Source organism: Cetorhinus maximus, unplaced genomic scaffold (assembly GCF_964194155.1).
Source record: "Cetorhinus maximus unplaced genomic scaffold, sCetMax3.hap1.1 HAP1_SCAFFOLD_2010, whole genome shotgun sequence".
Lineage (NCBI taxonomy): Eukaryota > Metazoa > Chordata > Chondrichthyes > Lamniformes > Cetorhinidae > Cetorhinus > Cetorhinus maximus.
Window position 1 is genome coordinate 10,790 of NW_027597950.1, and position 20,972 is coordinate 31,761.

Sequence of the window (20,972 nt, forward strand, 5' to 3'; positions counted from 1 at the left end):
CACAGACTCCTGCTCATTCTTTATCATCGTTACTATATGGGTAAAATTACCCAGTTCTGCTCTCGGACGCGAGAGGGTTCTGCTGAGGCAACAGACTCAGGAATATTTAGTCAATCTGGTTCCTGGGCATCGGAAAGAGACTTGTATATTTAGATAGTACCTTTCTCAGCAGCCGATGAAGTACTTTGGGAAATCATCACTGCTGAAACGATGCAGGAAATGGCGACAGCTGATTAACAACACAGCAAGCTCCCACACGCGGTCCTGACCCAGATCCTCTGTTTGTGCTGAGTGGTGCCGCTCGGTGGGGGTGGGGGGGGATCAATATCCAGGACAAAGCATCCCCCGCTTGATCGGCGGCACCCCCATCCACAAACATTCACTCCCTCCACCGCCGACGCAGCAGTGTTGTGTGTGCACCACCGACGAGACGCACTGCAGCAACTCGCCACGGCTCCTTCGACAGCGCCGCCCAAAGCCCACGACCGCTACCACCGGGAAGGACGAGGGCAGCAGACACAGGGGGAACACTGCCGCCTGAAAGATCCCCCTCCGAGCCACACACACCATCCCGACTTGGAAATACATCGGCCGTTCCTTTGCCACCGCCGGGTCAAAATCCTGGCACTCCGTCCCTAACAGCGCCGTGGGCGTACCCACACCACACGGGGACTGCAGCGGTTTACCGCCACCACCACCTGGTTAAGGATGTCGGCCTCACTGGCGACGCTCTCGTCCCGTGAATGAATAAAAAAAGAGGAGAGAGACACACACACACACGCACACACGAGGATCTGCTATTTTTAAACACATTTCTAAATTTTTATTTCTCTAAGGACCCAACAGAAACCCTAAAACAAACAAAAATAAAGCAAAAAAAAAAAAATAAAGGAAACAAATAGTTAAAACAAATTAATTACACGCAGTTTTTAATTACAATGCAGTCAGAGGAGAGGTGAAGGAGGGGGAAGAGGTGGGTTGGGGGGGGAGGGGGATCAATGTAGCCAGTTTACCCCAACTGATACCAGTTACTGTACAGCAATAAATTCACCGCCTGGCGGAATGACAAATTTTCCTCTCTGACCTACTCCCACGTCTCCTGGGGTGTGTTTAGCACGTGCCTTTAAAACAGGCAACGAAATAAAAAAAAGCGACCACTGGAAGGTTGCTGGGGGGCTGGGGGGGTGGGGTTGGGTGGTTTGTGGGGGGCGGTGGGAAGAGGAAGAGGCCAGGAGAGCTGCCCACTTGGTATCGCAAACGCCCCTAATTCTTAAGCACCCCGAACGCTCACCGCAGCTCGTGGTGGTGTGAAATCGGACATGATTAGAGAAGGAACGGTTTCTTCTATGCGTGCCTGCGTTCGTGAGAGAGAGAGAGAGAGAGAGTGCCTGCGTTTGCCTGCGTACCTCCGTGGACGTGAAGGAGTTGTGTGTGCGCGCGCATGAGAGAGAGAGAGAGAGAGAGAGCACCTGTGTACCAGGCGAGAGAGGGACGTTGTGTGTGTGTGTGTGCAAGTAATCTGAGCGCGCCTGTATATGTGCGCACGAGAGAGAGAGAGCGCCTCAGTGAAGGTGTGCACGTGCGAGAGAATACCTGTTGTATTCACGTTTGAGAGAGGAGCGCACACCTAAGCGCACGCACGCATGCAAGACGTTTTTTTTTATATTAAAAAAAAGTTACCGCACGGGTGGGAATGGTTTTAGAGTAGAAGACAGATGGGGCACAATTACACAGACACGAGTGCTTGTGTACACGCTGGAGGGGGGGGAAACGCGCCTGGAAACGACAGGTCAATGTCGGCGAGGAAAAGCTCTTTGGCTCTGGTGTGTTGCCTCTCATGCCCACCTGGGGTGGGGACACCGCTGGCTGCACCCGCTCCTGTGCCCCCATTCCCATCGCATCTAACACCCTGAGGTCCTCTCTCCAGCAGCAACTGCCGTCGGTCGTTTAACCCTGCATGTGCTTGACACAGGCCGACCAATGCAGAGAGGCCATTTACCCGCGCCCACCCCTACCCCCACTCCCACGAAGGCTGCACACAATTCCTGCCCCTGCCCACCACCGCCGACAACTGATAAAAGTTTCCCGACCCCCTGCTCTCTTCCCATCCACGTCGACAGGAGAGCACGGGGAGGGTTGCTTCCTCTATTCGTAGGGGAGGTAAATCCAGCCACGCCCCTAGGCAGGACGAGAGAGAGAGAGAGGGTGTGTGTGCGGGAAGGGGACGGAGAGAGAGAGAGAGAGAGAAAAACAAAAAAAAAAACGGGTAATTCGGAGGGAAGGGGACGGACCGGGGTTGACGGTGTTGCCGGGTGAATTTTGTCACCCCGTTGTGATCGGGTGATGCCAGTTAACGTGGGAGAGGTGCCTTCAACTCACTGCCTGCCCGGCCCTCGTCCGCCCACCCGCCCACCCACAACCCCCCACCTCCCCTCTCCCTTCCACCCCCCCCCAACCCCGGCTGCGAAGGTGAGGGATTGTACTCCAGCTGCAGGTGTTACAAATTTCTTCCCCGTCCCGCCCCCACCCCAACCCCAACCCCAACCTACCCCACCCCAACCCCCCATCCCCCTCCCCAACACGGCCCTGCCCCCGAACTCAAAATCAGCACTTTCGCGCCTGGCGGGATCTTAAATATGGTTGGGCTCTCAGTTCAAGGTTTCTGCTGCTTTCCCCACCCCCCCCACCCCCCACCCACCCCCCACCCCTGTTCTTCCCCCTCCCCCACCCCCGCTTCTCCGTCGCTCCCAGCAGGGCGGAAGCTGGCGGCGGACCCGCTGAAGTCGGGAGGTCTCTCGGGCGGCACGCGTCCACGGCCAAACTGCTGGGGAGGTGGCCTTCGATCATAACTGCTGGAACGGAGAGAGAGAGAGAAAACAGAGAATCGGACTCAGGGACGAGCAGGCACAGCCCAGGGAACTTAAAAACAGTCGCGTGGTAGCGCAGCGCTCGAGAACTGCCATTCGAGCGTCGGAAACAACAATTTATACTTCACGGGAAGAGAACTGCCATTCGAGCGTCGGAAACAACAATTTATACTTCACAGGAAGAGAACTGCCATTCGGGCGTCGGAAACAACAATTTATACTTCACGGGAAGAGAACTGCCATTCGAGCGTCGGAAACAACAATTTATACTTCACGGGAAGAGAACTGCCATTCCAGCGTCGGAAACAACAATTTATACTTCACGGGAAGAGAACTGCCATTCCAGCGTTGGAAACAACAATTTATACTCCACGAGAAGAGAGTGCTGAATGGTTGGCAAGTGAACTCTGATTGGTGGAGACGTTGTCATGCAGGCTGCAGCATGAGAGTCAACCAAGCCCTTGCTGTCGCTATCGCCGTTCATGCCCGTCCACAATAAAACAAAGAAGTGGGGACGCACGACGAGGAATCAGATACACAAACTCACGTTGAAATAGTACCTTGAGCACGTTAAAAACCATTCCCATGGTGATTCACGGGAGTGTAATGGAGCAAAATCTCGTCCCGAGTCACATGAGATGTTAGGGATCGGTGGCCTAAAGCTCGGTCAAAGAGGTTAGTTTTCAAAGAGCATCTTAAGGGAGGAGAGAGAGAGAGGTGGAGAGGTTTAAGGAGGGAATTCCAGAGCTTAGGGCCCCCAGGCAGCTGAAGGCACGGCCGCCAATGGCGGAGCGATGGGAATCGGGAGATGCTCGAGAGGCTGGAATTGGAGGAGTGCGGAAATCTCGGAGGGTTGGAGGAGGTTACAGAGATAGGGAGGGTTGTAGGGGCTGGAGGAGGTTACAGAGATAGGGAGGGTTGTAGGGGCTGGAGGAGGTTACAGAGATAGAGAGGGTTGTAGGGGCTGGAGGAGGTTACAGAGATAGGGAGGGTTGTAGGGGCTGGAGGAGGTTACAGAGGTAGGGAGGGTTGTAGAGGCTGGAGGAGGTTACAGAGATAGGGAGGGTTGTAGATGCTGGAGGAGGTTACCGAGATAGGGAGGGTTGTAGGGGCTGGAGGAGGTTACAGAGATAGGGAGGGTTGTAGGGACTGGAGGAGGTTACAGAGATAGGGAGGGTTGTAGGGGCTGGAGGTGTTACAGAGATAGGGAGGGTTGTAGATGCTGGAGGAGGTTACCAAGATAGGGAGGGTTGTAGAGGCTGGAGGAGGTTACAGAGATAGGGAGGGTTGTAGGGACTGGAGGAGGTCACAGAGATAGGGAGGGTTGTAGGGGCTGGAGGAGTTCCAGAGATAGGGAGTGTTGTAGAGACTGGGGGAGGTTGCAGAGATAGGGAGGGTTGTCGGGGCTGGAGGAGGTTACAGAGATAGGGAGGGTTGTCGGGGCTGGAGGAGGTTACAGAGATAGGGAGGTCTGCAGGGGAGGGAGTTAGTGTACATCAGCGAACCCAGGGGGTGACGGGTGAATGGGGAACCCGGGGGTGACGGGTGAATGGGACCCATTGTAAGTTAGGACACCTGGGGGAGGGTGCGCAGCAGAGTTATGGATGAGCTGAAGTTTACGGAGGGTAGGATGTGGGAGTGCGCTGGAATAGTCGAGTGTGGAGGTGACGAAGATGTGGACGAGGGTTTCAGCAGTTGATGAGCTGAGACAGGGGCGGAGTCGGGATTCCTGAGGCAAAGTTATAGACAAATGAAAGACGAATTAAATAGTATATTGAGAGCTGGACAAGGGAGGTGGATTAGCAGTACTTTGGAAAATGTGACAACGTTGTCAGTCAAACAGAAAGAGAGTCCATATGGATAGAGGTAAAATGTAGGACAAGATTAATCACACTAACACAAGTAGTTTATTCTGCACCTCATAGTGGGAAACGTGTGGCAGGGAGAACAAGGCAGTTTATGGGAATTGCTAAGAAAAGAGGTGATTGAATGATAATCACGGGGAATATCAGCTCCCCTTCCCTGATGTTAACTGACCAGAAGAGGTAGATAAAAGGTGATAGAGGAAGCGAGTCGCTACGACGTGGCCTTTCTAACCCAGGGAGGACTCGTTACTGGATCTGGTTGCGGGGAATGAACCCAGGGCAGGTTGCAGCGAGGGAGAAATAGGGGAGCATCTAGGCAATAGTGACCATAATGTTAGAAGCTTCGAGGTAGTAACTGAGGAGGGATGGACGCAAGTTTAATGAAAAACAGGGTAACGGATTGGGGGAAAAGCTGATTTTGAGGGTCGTATTTGGGAAAATATAACGGACACCAGCATTGGCAAACAACAACACAGCAATATATTCCATGAAGAGGGAAGAACAAACTAAGCACGAGTGCAAGTCCATAAATCAATAAAGACGTAAGGGATGAGTAAGGGTGGGAGGAGGCTCACTGGGGCACAAGTGGTGGCCCCTTTTTCTGCGCTGCAGATCTCAGGGGTGTCACAGGGCAGAAGGAGGCTGTTTGGCCCATCCTGTGCGGTTTTCAGTGGAGGAAGGTGGAAGAAGGGATCGGGGAAATCAAGAGCAGGCGAACTGGCAAAAGTAGACCCACCTCCACTCCGTTGTGTGTGACTGGACTTTGTGAATCTCGGATATCTCCTCCTTGATGCTCTGGTGCGCGGCTTGTTTTCACCGCTGGACTGGCTGCCTCCGACTTGCTTTTCTTTGGCTCGCTGGGGTCCAGCTCCTCGGGATCTTCCTGCCCCTGCAGGAGGAACGAGTCTCCCCGCTCCAGCTTCCTCTTACGGCGTTTCTCCGCGGAGTCTTTCCCTCGCACCCTCGCGAGTTTGCTTTCCAGCTTCTCGATCTGAGGGATCGTTCAAAAAAAAAAAAGGGGGTCAATTACCGGACGCCAGCCCGAGCTGACATGCCCGCTCCAGTCCACTGCAGCAACATTGTGCACAACAGGGGCACAGTGGTTCCGTTACTAGACGAGTAATCCAGAGGCCTGGGCGAATGGGCCAGACACACGAGCTCGAATCCCACCACGGCTATAGAAGGAGGTGGGGTACGGGGAAGATGCGGCGTTTAAATTCAATCAATTAAATAAATGGGGAATTCAGGAGTGAGTAACAGTGACCATGCATAATACACGGATTATCATTAAAAACTCATCTGGTTCATTAACACCCTTTAGGGAGGGAAATCTGCCGTCCTTACCCGGTCTGGCCTACATGTGACTCCAGACCCCACAGCAACGTGGTTGACTCTTAACTGCCCCTCTGAAACACTCTGTTGTACGATGATATAATGGTAACAGACAGACAGAGCCACACAACATTGAGCTGGGCATCAGATACAGATGTGACCCAGTCCAGTCGACCCGACAAAGTCAACCTCACTGCATCGGTACCTGACCCCGTGCTGTACCTGCCCTGGGAGTGTTTGATGGGGACGGTGTAGAGAGAGCTTTACTCTGTATCTAACCCTGTGCTGTACCTGTCCTGGGAGTGTTTGATGGGGACGGTGTAGAGGGAGCTTTACTCTGTATCTAACCCCGTGCTGTACCTGTCCTGGGAGTGTTTGATGGGGACAGTGTAGAGGGAACTTTACTCTGTATTTAACCCCGTGCTGTACCTGTCCTGGGAGTGTTTGATGGGGACAGTGTAGAGGGAGCTTTACTCTGTATCTAACCCCGTGCTGTACCTGTCCTGGGAGTGTTTGATGGGGACAGTGTAGAGGGAGCTTCACTCTTTCGGAAGCGGGATGTGGGTTTGAATGCTGATATAGACACAATGAGGGCCTTCCAAATGTTACTCATCGAACGGGAGCTCCTGAATGCACAAAGCACGAGGTAACGGTGTTGAAAGGGAGAAAGGACCCTATTGCTTTCGGGACCTCCCTGCTGAACTCTTGCTGGCTCAGGAGGGCTGCAGAGGTCGCAGTTCCTCTGGGGTGGCAGCTACACACCCCCCCGCTCCACAGAGAGCACCGTGCGAGGGTGGGGGACGCACAACCCCACCCCCTCACCTCCGGCATCTGCACTTGCTCCCACTGGCTATCACAGAGTGACTGCAGTGGGAGCCGGTCGTTCTAACCTCCCCCCCCCACCCATCAGGGCACGGGTTCCGGCCTTGGGTGGGGGAATCGCTGGTCCTCCCCTCTCCCCCTCCACCCACCCCCGCCCCTCGCCCCAACCTACTTGCAGGAGCTTCCGAATCTTCTCGCGAGGCGGCGTCCGCACCGCCTGGAGGACCCTCCAGATGTTGTGGTTCTCGTCCAGCGTCACCTCCAGCAGGTCCCCGTCCACCATCAGCTCCTCCAGCTGCTGCTGCACCGCCTCGGACAGCTCAACAGCAGGGCTCTCGAGGGTCACGTCGTCCTCGTCTAGGGGCAGAATGGGGACAGAGTGACAGCTAACGTCCTGGGGGGATTCACAGACACCGGCACCTTCTCATCCCCCCCTGCAAGCTGAGCGAACTCGGCAAACCTACGGCTGAGCAGCGTGTTTACACATCTTGGTTTCAAAACCCGGCACAGCCCGCGTTAGAGATCTCCCGCCAAACACGGAAACCACAAATCAGACGTTCACTAATTCACCTTCAATCGAACGAGAGGCGGGGAAGGTCAGGAAATCGATAGACACAGACAAGAGTCAATTAGCACAGTCTGTAACTCACTCCCGGGTATCTGTTATTCTATATATAAACTCCCCAAACCCCTCGATTAGATTCCAGTCTGTAACTCACTCCCTGTTATCTGTTATTCTATATGTAAACCCCCTGAACCCCTTGATTAGATTCCAGTCTGTAACTCACTCCTGGGTATCTGTTATTCTATATATAAACCACCCCCGAACCCCTCGATTAGATTCCAGTCTGTAACTCACTCCCGGGTATCTGTTATTCTATATATAAACCACCCCCGAACCCTTCGATTAGATTCCAGTCTGTAACTCACTCCCGGGTATCTGTTATTCTATATATAAACCCCCCCGAACCCCTCGATTAGATTCCAGTCTGTAACTCACTCCCGGGTATCTGTTATTCCATATGTAAACACCTCGGTTTCATTGCAGTCTGTCAGTCTGTGGAGTGGAGGGCGAAAGCCGCTCTGTGCAGCTGAGGCTGTGTGACATTCTCTAGGGTTGAAGGGATCTCCGTCATGCACTGGAGTTCCTGCAACACCTGAACTAAACTGTAAGTCGAGGCCACCTGGTGGCTTCTCTCTGCAACTGACGCTGTTTGTCCCTTGGCAGATAGGAAAACGAGGAGAGAGGGGAGAGAAGAGGGGGGAGAGAGACACAGTGAGAGGGAGAGCGAGAGGCGGAGAGAGAGGGAGAGCGAGAGGCGGAGAGAGAGGGAGAGCGAGAGGCGGAGAGAGAGGGAGAGCGAGAGGCGGAGAGAGAGGGAGAGCGAGAGGCGGAGAGAGAGAGAGCGAGAGGCGGAGAGAGAGGGAGAGGTGGAGATGGAGAGTGAGAGAGAGGCAGAGAGGGAGAGAGAGGCGGAGAGGGAGAGAGAGGCGGAGAGGGAGAGAGAGGCGGAGAGGGAGAGAGAGGCGGAGAGGGAGAGAGAGAGACACAGACGGAGAGGGAGACACAGACGGAGAGACAGGGAGGGAGAAAGGGGGAGGGAGGGAGAGACAGAGAGAGGGAGAGACAGAGAGAGGGAGAGGGAGAGAGAGAGAGAAGGAGAGGGAGACACAGAGAGAGGGAGAGACAGAGAGAGGGAGAGAGGGAGGGAGAGAGAGAGGAGAGGGAGCCACAGACGGAGAGACAGGGAGGGAGAAAGGGGGAGGGAGGGAGAGACAGAGAGAGGGAGAGACAGAGAGAGGGAGAGGGAGAGAGAGAGAGGAGAGGGAGACACAGAGAGAGGGAGAGACAGAGAGAGGGAGAGAGGGAGGGAGAGAGAGAGGAGAGGGAGCCACAGATGGAGAGAAAGGGAGGGAGAGAGAGGGGGAGAGACAGAGAGAGGGAGAGACAGAGAGAGGGAGAGACAGAGAGAGGGAGAGACAAAGAGAGAGAGAGAGAAGGAGAGGGAGAGAAAGGGAGGGAGAGAGGGGAAGGGAGAGAGAGGGAGAGACTTCCAGGCAGTTACCTGTTGCTGTGGGACTGCTGGTTTCCTTGTTTTCCTGTGGCAAATCAACTGCATCACCAATCGCTCCATCCACCTGGAATGAAGATGGGCAGTCATCATGTGCAGCAAGCCAATTTCCTCACTCTTATATATCTCTGTCACACACACGTACACTCATACCAGCACACTCGCGCACACAGGAGCTCACACAGAAACACACGCAGACACACACAAGCACACACAAACTCTCAAACACATGCGCACACAGAAACTGACACAGAAACACGTACAATCATAGCGCGCACACACAAACTCAAACACACGCACATTCATACAAGCACACACACACATACAGAAACAAGCACATGTAACTCATACAAGCACACTCTCACACAGAAACACACGCACACTCATGCAAGCACACACAAACGTGCACACGCGTAAGAACACACACATGCGCACACACCTTGCTATCTTCCTGCTGTGTCAATATGGTTCAGTTGGTTGAGAAATCAGACCCTGCACCAGGGAGCTGAGCCCCATTATCTGGGTTGGCCCTCTACCAGTGCAGTACCAAGGGGGTGCGACAGTGTCATAGGTGCCAATCTTTAGGATCAGGCACACCATACTGTTAACTCAGTACTGACCCCCCGACAGTGCGGCACTCCCTCAGCACTGACCCTCCGACAGTGCGGCGCTCCCTCAGCACTGACCCTCCGACAGTGCGGCGCTCCCTCAGCACTGACCCTCCGACAGCACGGCGCTCCCTCAGCACTGACCCTCCGACAGCGCGGCGCTCCCTCGGCACTGACCCTCCGACAGCGCGGCGCTCCCTCGGCACTGACCCTCCGACAGCGCGGCGCTCCCTCGGCACTGACCCTCCAACCGCGCGGCGCTCCCTCGGCACTGACCCTCCGACCGCGCGGCACTCCCTCGGCACTGACCTTCCGACAGCGCGGCGCTCCCTCAGCACTGACCCTCCGACAGCGCAGCGCTCCCTCGGCACTGACCTCCGACAGCGCGGCACTCCCTCGGCACTGACCCTCCGACAGCGCGGCGCTCCCTCAGCACTGACCCTCCGACAGTGCAGCGCTCCCTCAGCACTGACTCTCCAACAGTGCGGCGCTCCCTCAGTACTGACCCTCCGACAGTGCGGCGCTCCCTCAGTTCTGACCCTCCGACAATGTGGTGCTCCCTCAGTACTGACCCTCCGACAGTGCGGCGCTCCCTCAGCACTGACCCTCCGACAGTGCGGCGCTCCCTCAGCACTGACCCTCCAACAGCGCGGCGCTCCCTCAGCACTGACCCTCCGACAGCGCGGCGCTCCCTCGGCACTGACCCTCCGACAGCGCGGCGCTCCCTCGGCACTGACCCTCCGACAGCGCGGCGCTCCCTCGGCACTGACCCTCCGACCGCGCGGCGCTCCCTCGGCACTGACCCTCCGACCGCGTGGCGCTCCCTCAGCACTGACCCTCCAACAGCGCGGCGCTCCCTCGGCACTGACCCTCCGACAGCGCGGCGCTCCCTCAGCACTGACCCTCCCTCAGCGCGACGCTCCCTCAGCACTGACCCTCCGACAGCGCGGGCGCTCCCTCAGCACTGACCCTCCGACAGTGCGGCGCTCCCTCAGCATTGACCGTCCCTCAGCGCGACGCTCCCTCAGCACTGACCCTCCGACAGCGCGGGCGCTCCCTCAGCACTGACCCTCCGACAGTGCGGGCGCTCCCTCAGCACTGACCCTCCCTCAGCGCGACGCTCCCTCAGCACTGACCCTCCGACAGCGCGGGCGCTCCCTCAGCACTGACCCTCCCTCAGCGCGACGCTCCCTCAGCACTGACCCTCCGACAGCGCGGGCGCTCCCTCAGCACTGACCCTCCGACAGTGCGGGCGCTCCCTCAGCACTGACCCTCCCTCAGCGCGACGCTCCCTCAGCACTGACCCTCCGACAGCGCGGGCGCTCCCTCAGCACTGACCCTCCAACAGTGCGGCGCTCCCTCAGTACTGACCCTCTGACAGTGCGGCGCTCCCTCAGCACTGACCCTCCCTCAGCGCGACGCTCCCTCAGCACTGACCCTCCGACAGCGCGGGCGCTCCCTCAGCACTGACCCTCCCACAGCGCGGCGCTCCCGGGGGGACCGCCGCTGGCCGGCCGGCCTCCTCCTCCTCACCTTTTTCTGGTGATTCCCCAGGCGGCTCCTCTCCTTCATGGCGATGGTCTCCTTCACCACCTGGTTCTGCAGCTGCTGCCGGAGCTCGGTCAGCCTCTCCAGCAGGGCGGCCACCTCCTTGGTGGCCATGGCGCGCCGGGCCCGGTCCTGCCACAGGATGGCCCTCTCGGTCAGGCACTGCAGGGCCTCCCCCTCGGGCAGCCGGACTGGCAGCTTCTGCAGGGCCACCAGCAGGGAGAGGATGATTTCCAGCCGGGGTCTCCGCGAGCGCAGGCAGAGGGGGCACAGGAACTTGGTGTCCCAGTCCCACCAGGCCGGCGAGTGCTTCTGGTGGCTCAGCCTGGGGCAGCTGGCGCACCCGCTGTGGAACCAGTCCTTGCAGAGCTCGCACTGCAGCATCAGGTCGCCCGGAGGCTGCCCACACACGCAGACGCCTGGCTTGCTGCCCTCCTCCTCCTCCGCCTCCACCTCCGCCGCCTCCTGCTGCTGCTCCTGCTCCTCCTCCTGCTCCGACAAGGGTTTATTAGACGCATTCTTCTGCCGCAGGGCGCGGATCCCCTCCCTCTCCTTCTGCTCCGCGTCCTTGAAGGCCAGGATCTGTAACGGGGGGGGGGAAGAGACGGGACAGAAGACGTTCAGGGCGAAGGCGAAGACTCAGCGGGTGGGTGGGCGGGTCAGAGGGGGAATCTCAAACTCCCGAAGGCCACTGAAGCCGACTCCAGGGACAGGAGGAGGCCCCATTCACCCCCACCCCCCCAACACCTCGAGCCTGTGACACAGGAACAGGAGGAGGCCATTCAGCCCATCCTCCTCGAGCCTGTTACACAGGGACAGGAGGAGGCCATTCAGCCCATCCTCCTCGAGCCTGTGACACAGGGACAGGAGGAGGCCATTCAGCCCCTCTCGAGCCTGTTTCACAGGAACAGGAGGAGGCCATTCAGCCCCCCTCTCGAGCCTGTTACACAGGAACGGAGGAGGCCATTCAGCCCCTCTCGAGCCTGTTACACAGGAACAGGAGGAGGCCATTCAGCCCCCCCTCTCGAGCCTATTACACAGGAACAGGAGGAGGCCATTCAGCCCCTCTCGAGCCTGTTTCACAGGAACGGAGGAGGCCATTCAGCCCCTCTCGAGCCTGTTACACAGGAACAGGAGGAGGCCATTCAGCCCCTCTTGAGCCTGTTACACAGGAACAGGAGGAGGCCATTCAGCCCCTCTTGAGTCAGTTATTCTGGAACAGGAGGAGGCCATGCAGCCCCTCAAGACTGTTCCGCCAACCAACCGGATCGCACGCTGATCTGCTTCTTAACTCTATTTACCCACCTCAGTTCCGGAGCCCCGTAATCCCCTTAACCCAACAAAAATCTATCAATCCAGTGTTTGAAGTTTCCAACTGAACCCCCGGGCCCAGCCTCAACAGCTATTTACTGGGAGGCGGAGGGGGGGGGGAAAAGAGTTCCTGATTTCCGCTCCCCTTTGTGTGAATAGGTGTTTCCTGACGCCACCCCTGATCGGCCTGGCCCTCACTTTAAGGGTCTGCTCCCTTGTTCTGGACTCCCCCCGGTCCTCCAGCAACCGGCGGGGGGGGAAGAGATTCTCTCTAGCCACCCCGCTGAATTCGTAGGGGGGGCACCAGGCAGCGACCAGCCCTTGCGATTTAAACCGTGCCAAGCTTGAGCGGAAACAAAAGCTGTCTCTCACGATCGATCCCGGGTCCCGGATGTCCTGCGCCGATAGCCCCAGGCCGTCGGTGTCGGCCTTGTCCAGGACGCTCTCCTTCGCCTTCTTCCATTTATTCCTCCGGACGTTGTCTGAGCCTGTGTCAGCGCACGGACATAACACCTGGAAAGCAGGCAGCAAATATCAGCAAATGGGCTCCCCACCATTCCATAGCTCCCTCTGCACCGTCCCCCATCAAACACTCCCAGGGCAGGTACAGCACGGGGTTAGATACAGAGTAAAGCTCCCTCTGCACCGTCCCCCATCAAACACTCCCAGGTCAGGTACAGCACGGGGTTAGGTACAGAGTAAAGCTCCCTCTACACCGTCCCCATCAAACACTCCCAGGACAGGTACAGCACGGGGTTAGATACAGAGTAAAGCTCCCTCTACACCGTCCCCATCAAACACTCCCAGGACAGGTACAGCACGGGGTTAGATACAGAGTAAAGCTCCCTCTACACCGTCCTCATCAAACACTCCCAGGACAGGTACAGCACGGGGTTAGATACAGAGTAAAGCTCCCTCTACACCGTCCCCCATCAAACACTCCCAGGGCAGGTACAGCACGGGGTTAGATACAGAGTAAAGCTCCCTCTACACTGTCACCATCAAACACTCCCAGGACAGGTACAGCACGGGGTTAGATACAGAGTAAAGCTCCCTCTACACTGTCCCCATCAAACACTCCCAGGACAGGTACAGCACGGGTTAGATACAGAGTAAAGCTCCCTCTACACCGTCCCCATCAAACACTCCCAGGACAGGTACAGCACGGGGTTAGATACAGAGTAAAGCTCCCTCTACACCGTCCTCATCAAACACTCCCAGGACAGGTACAGCACGGGGTTAGATACAGAGTAAAGCTCCCTCTACACCGTCCCCCATCAAACACTCCCAGGGCAGGTACAGCACGGGGTTAGATACAGAGTAAAGCTCCCTCTACACTGTCACCATCAAACACTCCCAGGACAGGTACAGCACGGGGTTAGATACAGAGTAAAGCTCCCTCTACACTGTCCCCATCAAACACTCCCAGGACAGGTACAGCACGGGGTTAGATACAGAGTAAAGCTCCCTCTACACCGCCCCCATCAAACACTCCCAGGACAGGTACAGCACGGGGTTAGATACAGAGTAAAGCTCCCTCTACACTGTCCCATCAAACACTCCCAGGACAGGTACAGCATGGGGTTAGATACAGAGTAAAGCTCCCTCTACACTGTTTGGGACACTTGCCTCTAATAACGTGTAACAGGAGTTTTTCTTGAGAAATGTCTTGGTCGCTTTCTCCCTCCAGGAGTGTGCAGTTGTTACTTGGCTCTCCAGATGAGGAAGCTCCTCCATTCGCACGGGCAGGTCACGCCCGACAGCCACCAGCCCCTCCAGGTCATCCAGACATGGATAGTGATCGCCATTCTGAAAGAAAGGTCCAGCAGTTCATTCATCGATCAGCTCTGCATCAGTGCTTCCCAGGTCTCTCATCCCAGGGACTGGCCCAAACTACAGGCCTGACCGTCACCCCCTCCACCAGTACTGAGGGAGCGCTGCACTGTCGGAGGGTCAGCGCTGAGGGAGCGCCGCGCTGTGGGTCAGTGCTGAGGGAGCGCCGCACTGTCGGAGGGTCAGTGCTGAGGGAGCGCCGCACTGTCGGAGGGTCAGTGCTGAGGGAGAGCCGCGCTGTCAGAGGGTCAGTGCTGAGGGAGCGCCGCACTGTTGGAGGGTCAGTGCCGAGGGAGTGCCGCACTGTCGGAGGGTCAGTGCCGAGGGAGCGCCGCACTGTCGGAGGGTCAGTGCTGAGGGAGCGCCGCACTGTTGGAGGTGCCGGTTGTCTGTGGAGACGCTGAAACCAATCCCCTTCCACATAACTGGGTGGAGAGAAAAGTTCTTGGAACAACTGTCCAAACTTCTCCCAGGTGTCCTGCGGCCAAAAGCTATCCCTCAACCAACTTAACCCCAAAACAAAACCCCAGGGAAGACCTGGGTCGTTATCGCAGCGCCTGTTCGTTGGATCTTGCTGTGCGCAAATTGGCTACATGGCAAACAGTGACCAGGCTTCAAAAGCGAAAGATTAAAAAGCTCCTCCTCTGGCTGTGAGGCGCTTTGGGGACATCCCGAGATGGTGGGGGGGAGGTGGTGGTGTGGGGGAGCCTCGGGTTCAGCGCCTCACCCGAGGGACGGGCACCTGCGGCGCTGCGGCACTCCCTCGGCGGCGCGCCGGACTCCGGAACAGAGACGGGTGCGCGAGCGCTGAGCCGCAGGCCTGGCACGCGAAGGAGGGGCCCAGCTCGACGCTGGCTGGGGTGGGTGGGGGGGTGGAGTGGGGGGGGGGGGGGGGAAAGAGACTTGCCTGAATCTCCTCCACGTCAGCGATCCAGGCCCTCGCTTTCGACAGCGCCTCCTTCAGGCAGAGGATGTTGGGCAGCTCGACTGGGATGTTCTCCGCTTCCTTGATGATGGCTTCCAGGGTAGCGGGTGGGTGCTTCTGCCTGGAGGGGTGGCCGTTCACCAGTTAAAACAGAAACCAAGGCAGCCGGGACGCGACTCAGTCCACGCCTTCCGACGGAAGGGGAGGCTCACCGCTACAGCCACCCCCCCAACCCCAAACCTCCCCCCCAGCCATCGCCTCCTCCCACAGGACTCCCGAACAGGAGGAGGTCCACCACCCGCAGGCATCGGAGGGGGGGTGACCCCGACTTTGGGGGAGGAGGCTATTCAGCCCCTCGAGCCTCTCCCTCCGCTCCCATCCGATCAACCACCCGTCTGCGGCTTGGCCCCATCGACCTGCCCCCGTCACCCTTAATACCCCCTCGCCCGACAAAAAAACCCCACCGGCCTCGGTGTTTGAAATTTCCAGGTGACCGCCAGCCTCGGTGGCATTTTTCGGGCAGGGGGAGGGGAGTGCAGTGCGGAGAGAGAGAGAGTTCCGGACTCCCGCTCTCCCCTTTGCGTGAGGAACCACTTCCTGCCCTCCCTCAACGGCCCGGCTCGAATTTTAAGTTTCCTCGTTCCCATCACCACCGACACCCCCTCCCCCACTCCGAACCTGTCCCTCCCGACCCAACCAGAGGAAATATAGCTTCCCTCTACCGGCCCCATCCTTGAATCATCTCAAACCCCCCCGCCCCCTCGATCGGATCACGCACTCTCCTCCTCTCCACCCCCGCCAGCCCTTAACCTTCGACGCTCGAGGGGAACACAAGGCGAGCTTGTGCCGCCAAGTCCTGGGGAGTTTAACCCCGTTCAAGCCCTGGGATCGGTCTGGGCTGCCCCACCCCCCCCCCACCCCCCCCCGCCCCTCCCCTAACAAAGCTGACTGATGCTCCCCCCTCCCCACGGAAGCCCAGAACAGAACACGGTTTACTCCAGGCGGGGCCTGGCCAACCTTACCCCACTCTCTCTCTCTCCGCACCGCACTCCCCTCCCCCACCCCCCTCCCCTTTCCAGGGACGAGGGTGTTCGTTTGCCCCGTCCCTAAATGCACCCCCTTGAACTGAGTGGCTTTGCCGGGGCCATTTCAGACAGGGTGGTGTGGGGGGCGTGGGGGGAAGGGAGCAGCCGAAAGAGTCAGCCAACGTTTGCTGTGTGTGTGTGTGTGGGGGGGTCCGGGGTCACACGTAGGCCGGACCCCGGGTCAGGGCGGCGGGTGTTTCCCTCCCCCCGAAAAAGGGGGGGGCGCTGGCGAACAACTTGGGGCTCTGGCGACGATCGAGGGCAGCTGTCATGGTCGCCATTTATAACCGAGGCTGCCTTCCGATGCCCGAGGAGACGGGGGGGGTGCGGGAGAGGCAGGGATCCCCCCCCACCACCCACCCCCCACAACCCAAACAACATTTAAGAAGTATTTACGACGAGCGCTTGAAACGGCTGCAGCACCCAGGGCTACGCACCCCAGTGCTGGGAAAATGGGATTAGGATGGATAGGTGCCCGAGGGCCAGCACAGACACGACGGGCCGAAGGGCCTGTCTCTGTCCTGTACAAATCCACGACTCTGTTTATTAATCGAATTTAAATTTCGCACTTAAAAGAATAAAAATCAGGGAACGGTCAGAACAGAGACCAATGTTTAATGAAAGGGAGATTGCGTTCGACAAATTTATTAGACTTGTTTTTTAAGGATGTCACTAGTTGGGTCGATAAGGGGAACCTGGTAGATGTACTATATTTAGGTTTCCGAAAGGCATTTGGTGAAGTGCCGCACGGAAAGGGTGCCATGGAGGGGTTTGAACCCGTGCCCCCAGAGCCTGGGCCTCTGCATTCCTAGCCCAGTGACCACTTACGCCCCCTAAATTCGCGACCTTTGTATTCCAGCACCTCCCCCTTGCCCTCGTTCCTGACGGCAGGGAGAGCCGGCTTCCGGCGCAGCCCGGGAGTCGGTCAAGACCGCCGCCAACCCCTGCCCCCCTGCCCAACCCCCGCCTGACCGCGGTCCCCCCCCACCCCCACACACACACCCACCTGGCTCCAGGCAGATCTGAGCTTTCTCCTCCCAGCGCTCGGAGATGGTCAGCAGCTCCTGCAGCTCCGCCATGGCCTTCTCCACGGCCGGGTTGGAGGCCAGCTTGGAACCCGACTCCACCAGGGGCCGCATGGCCTCGAGCGTGACCCGGCCCGAGGCGGCCAGGGTCTTGCGCACCTGGTCCAGCCACTCGGCCTGCTGGGCCTCCCGCCGCAGCTTGGCGATCTCGGGCAGCTCCACGGCCAGCAGCCGGCCCTGCTCGATCAGGTCCCGGAACTCCCGCGAGTTAGGGGGCAGCTCCTTCAGGGCGGCCTGGGTCTGCACCTGGAACTTCTCGATGTCTTCCAGCAGCTCCTGAGGCACACAGGGTGAAGAGGGATGAAATTTCCCCCCCGGGGACGTCAGCCGGGCGCCACCCCCCCACCCCCCCACCGTTTAGACACCCGCAGCCTCATCGAAGGCCGAGATCGGCCACAGGCCCCCCCCACCCCGGAGTAACAGGGTCAGGAGACCCACGTTTGCAACCCGGCCCCCGCCCTCCGCAAACTCAACACGACGAGCTCGCGGTTCTCACGTCACCCTCAGGGCCGCTTTCGTCTCTGTCGCGTTTCTCACACCCTGAGGATCCGGGAATCTTGACATGCGGCGCCGTGCTTCTGAACAGGGGCACGGGGTTAGATACAGAGTAAAGATCCCTCTACACCGTCCCCATCAAACACTCCCAGGACAGGTACAGCACGGGGTTAGATACAGAGTAAAGCTCCCTCTACACTGTCCCCATCAAACACTCCCAGGACAGGTACAGCACGGGGTTAGATACAGAGTAAAGCTCCCTCTACACTGTCCCCATCAAACACTCCCAGGACAGGTACAGCACGGGGTTAGATACAGAGTAAAGCTCCCTCAACACTGTCCCCATCAAACACTCCCAGGACAGGTACAGCACGGGGTTAGATACAGAGTAAAGCTCCCTCTACACTGTCCCCGTCAAACACTCCCAGGACAGGTACAGCACGGGGTTAGATACAGAGTAAAGCTCCCTCTACACCGTCCCCATCAAACACTCCCAGGGCAGGTACAGCACGGGGTTAGATACAGAGTAAAGCTCCCTCTACACCGTCCCCATCAAACACTCCCAGGACAGATACAGCACGGGGTTAGATACAGAGTAAAGCTCCCTCTACACCGTCCCCATCAAACACTCCCAGGACAGGCACAGCACGGGGTTAGATACAGAGTAAAGCTCCCTCTACACTGTCCCCGTCAAACACTCCCAGGACAGGTACAGCACGGGGTTAGATACAGAGTAAAGCTCCCTCTACACCGTCCCCATCAAACACTCCCAGGACAGGTACAGCACGGGGTTAGATACCGAGTAAAGCTCCCTCTACACCGTCCCCATCAAACACTCCCAGGACAGGTACAGCACGGGGTTAGATACCGAGTAAAGCTCCCTCTACACCGTCCCCATCAAACACTCCCAGGACAGGTACAGCACGGGGTTAGATACAGAGTAAAGCTCCCTCTACACCGTCCCCATCAAACACTCCCAGGACAGGTACAGCACGGGGTTAGATAGAGAGTAAAGCGAGTGACTAACCTGCATGTCGTGGATTTGGTCGATGACGCAGGGTAAGCTCCGGAGTTGCTCGATGAACATCCGCAGTTGGTCCACGGTGAGTTTCGGTGAAGGCTCGGCGCCGTCCAGCTGAGGCCTGGGGGGTGGGGGGACAAAACACGGGCTGGTCAGCAGCAGACGCTGGCTCGACACCGATCGCGCGGTGGGCATCCCGGGCAAACCCTGTGCCTGCCGGCGGCACCAGAGCCACTTCGATCGAGGGGCCGGCGGGCAGGGAGAAGCAGCCTCCTCGTGCACCCCCCCTACTCCCCGAACAGGGCGAGACCCCCACCCCGCCAAAACCTCCCACCCCCGGTCCCGCCTCACCCCATGCCCCTGGAAGGGGGGCCGGGGTGTGTGAGGGGGCTGCCCGTCCAAGTGAGGTCAGGCGGGGAGGGAGAAGCAGCCTCCTCGCACTCCCTCTACTCCCCAAACCGGCGAGCCTCCCCACTCCATCCATCACCCCCCACCACCCCACGCCCCTGGAAGTGGGGCCGGGGTGTGTGAGGGGGCTGCCCACTGTGACGTGGGGGGGGCTTTGGGCTGAACCGCCACCCCACCTCCACTATCTACTGAGCCACGCTCCCTACCTTACTCCCTTCCTGCTCTGGGCCAGCTGCAAGGCCTCCGCCACGCACTTCTCAGCCTCCTCCACGCTGCACTTGAGCTGGTGGAGGAGGCCGTTCTCCGGGAACTTCTTCTCCTTGGCCTCGGCCACCAGTAACTTCAGGTCCTCCAGCGCTACAGTGGGGAACGGGGAGGAGGAGGGGAGGGGGAGGGGGGAGAGGAGGAGGAGGAGGAGGAGGGGAGGGGAGGGAGAGGAGGGAGGAGGAGGAGGGGGAGGGAGGAGGAGGAGGGGAGGGGGTGAAGGAGGGGGGATTGGGGGGTGGTGTGTGTGGGGAAGAGGGGATTGTGGGGGGGAAGCAAAAAAATAAACAAGATCAAAGAACGGAAACAAGTCAAAGCAACTGGTACCTGAGCTGTAGAGAGAGGAGACCCCTCCTCCCATCCCCATCCCCCCTCCCCCTCCCCGTCCCCGCCTCAGCTCCTGTCCCGCTCGTCTCTCCTGGATTCAGCCATTCCTTCCATTTCGGGACAATATAGTGGGGGAGGAGCGGGGTGGTTACAGTGAGGGAGTCACCTCCCTCTCGCCCTGCCCCCAGCCCAGCCCACCCACCCCCGCTTCCCCCACCCCACACCCACCCCCGCTTCCCCACCCCACCCACCCCCGCTTCCCCACCCCACACCCACCCCCGCTTCCCCACCCCACACCCACCCCCGCTTCCCCACCCCACACCCACCCCCGCTTCCCCACCCCACACCCACCCCTGCTTCCCCACCCCACACCCACCCCCGCTTCCCCGGCCCACCCCATCATTTTGCATCTCCGGTTAAACGTGCATCGGGTGTCTCCTTCCCCCGGGGTCCGGTGATCCGGTTGGGCCAGCTCCCAGTCAGTGCTCTTCCCCTGAACGTGGGCGCCGATGGCTGGCGGGGGGAGGGGAGGGGGTTACCAGCCCAGTGACAGTTACCACCACGCCGCCCGTCTCCCCCTCTGCGGAGACATGAGTCAGGGCTCACCGAGGTCCTCCTGTCCCAACCCGGGCGACAGGCGACTCGTGGGTCGCTCGCTGTCCTCCCAAGCAAGCGGCGCCGCTCCGAACCCTCTTGTTGTTCCCCGTAGCCCCTCCCCGCGTTAAAATCTGCCCCCCCACTCTCTCCAACCCGCGCTCCTCCCTTCCCCAGCGGCTCATATCTCCAGCTGGACACACCGCCCCCGCCCGGGAACCTCCCCCCGATCCGCCCGGATCAGGCTGCGGAGAGAGACGCTTTTGACATCTGCTCGAAAGGCGTTCGTCTCCAGTCATTTCCAGTTTTGTGGTGGGGGGGCGTGGGTTTGTCTGATGGGGGGAAAGGTTGAGCAGGCTGGGCCTGTGCCCATTGGAGTTTAGAAGAATGAGAGGTGATCTTATTGAAACATATCAGATTCTGAGGGGAGGGGGTTTGACGGGGTGGATGCTGAGAGGTTGTTTCCCCCTTGAGGGGGAATCTAGAACGAGGGGAGGGGGCATAGTTTCA

General features: G+C 58.7%; 1 protein-coding gene across 1 annotated transcript in view; it reads right to left on the bottom strand.

Annotated features, from left to right (window-relative positions):
* Positions 1-2,718: 2,718 nt before the first annotated feature.
* The window catches only part of kdm5c (lysine demethylase 5C), a 42,703-nt gene continuing 24,449 nt past the window's right edge, over positions 2,719-20,972 (bottom strand). The window contains exons 13-23 of the mRNA XM_078537170.1: positions 19,484-19,634; positions 18,876-18,990; positions 17,267-17,629; positions 15,166-15,297; positions 14,055-14,234; positions 12,798-12,938; positions 11,100-11,696; positions 8,953-9,025; positions 7,059-7,243; positions 5,469-5,723; positions 2,719-2,852 (exon numbers count right to left, since the gene is read on the bottom strand). Coding sequence (XP_078393296.1) covers positions 2,844-2,852; positions 5,469-5,723; positions 7,059-7,243; positions 8,953-9,025; positions 11,100-11,696; positions 12,798-12,938; positions 14,055-14,234; positions 15,166-15,297; positions 17,267-17,629; positions 18,876-18,990; positions 19,484-19,634 — 2,201 coding nt within the window. The 3' untranslated portion in view covers positions 2,719-2,843. The remainder of the gene's footprint in view (positions 2,853-5,468; positions 5,724-7,058; positions 7,244-8,952; positions 9,026-11,099; positions 11,697-12,797; positions 12,939-14,054; positions 14,235-15,165; positions 15,298-17,266; positions 17,630-18,875; positions 18,991-19,483; positions 19,635-20,972) is intronic.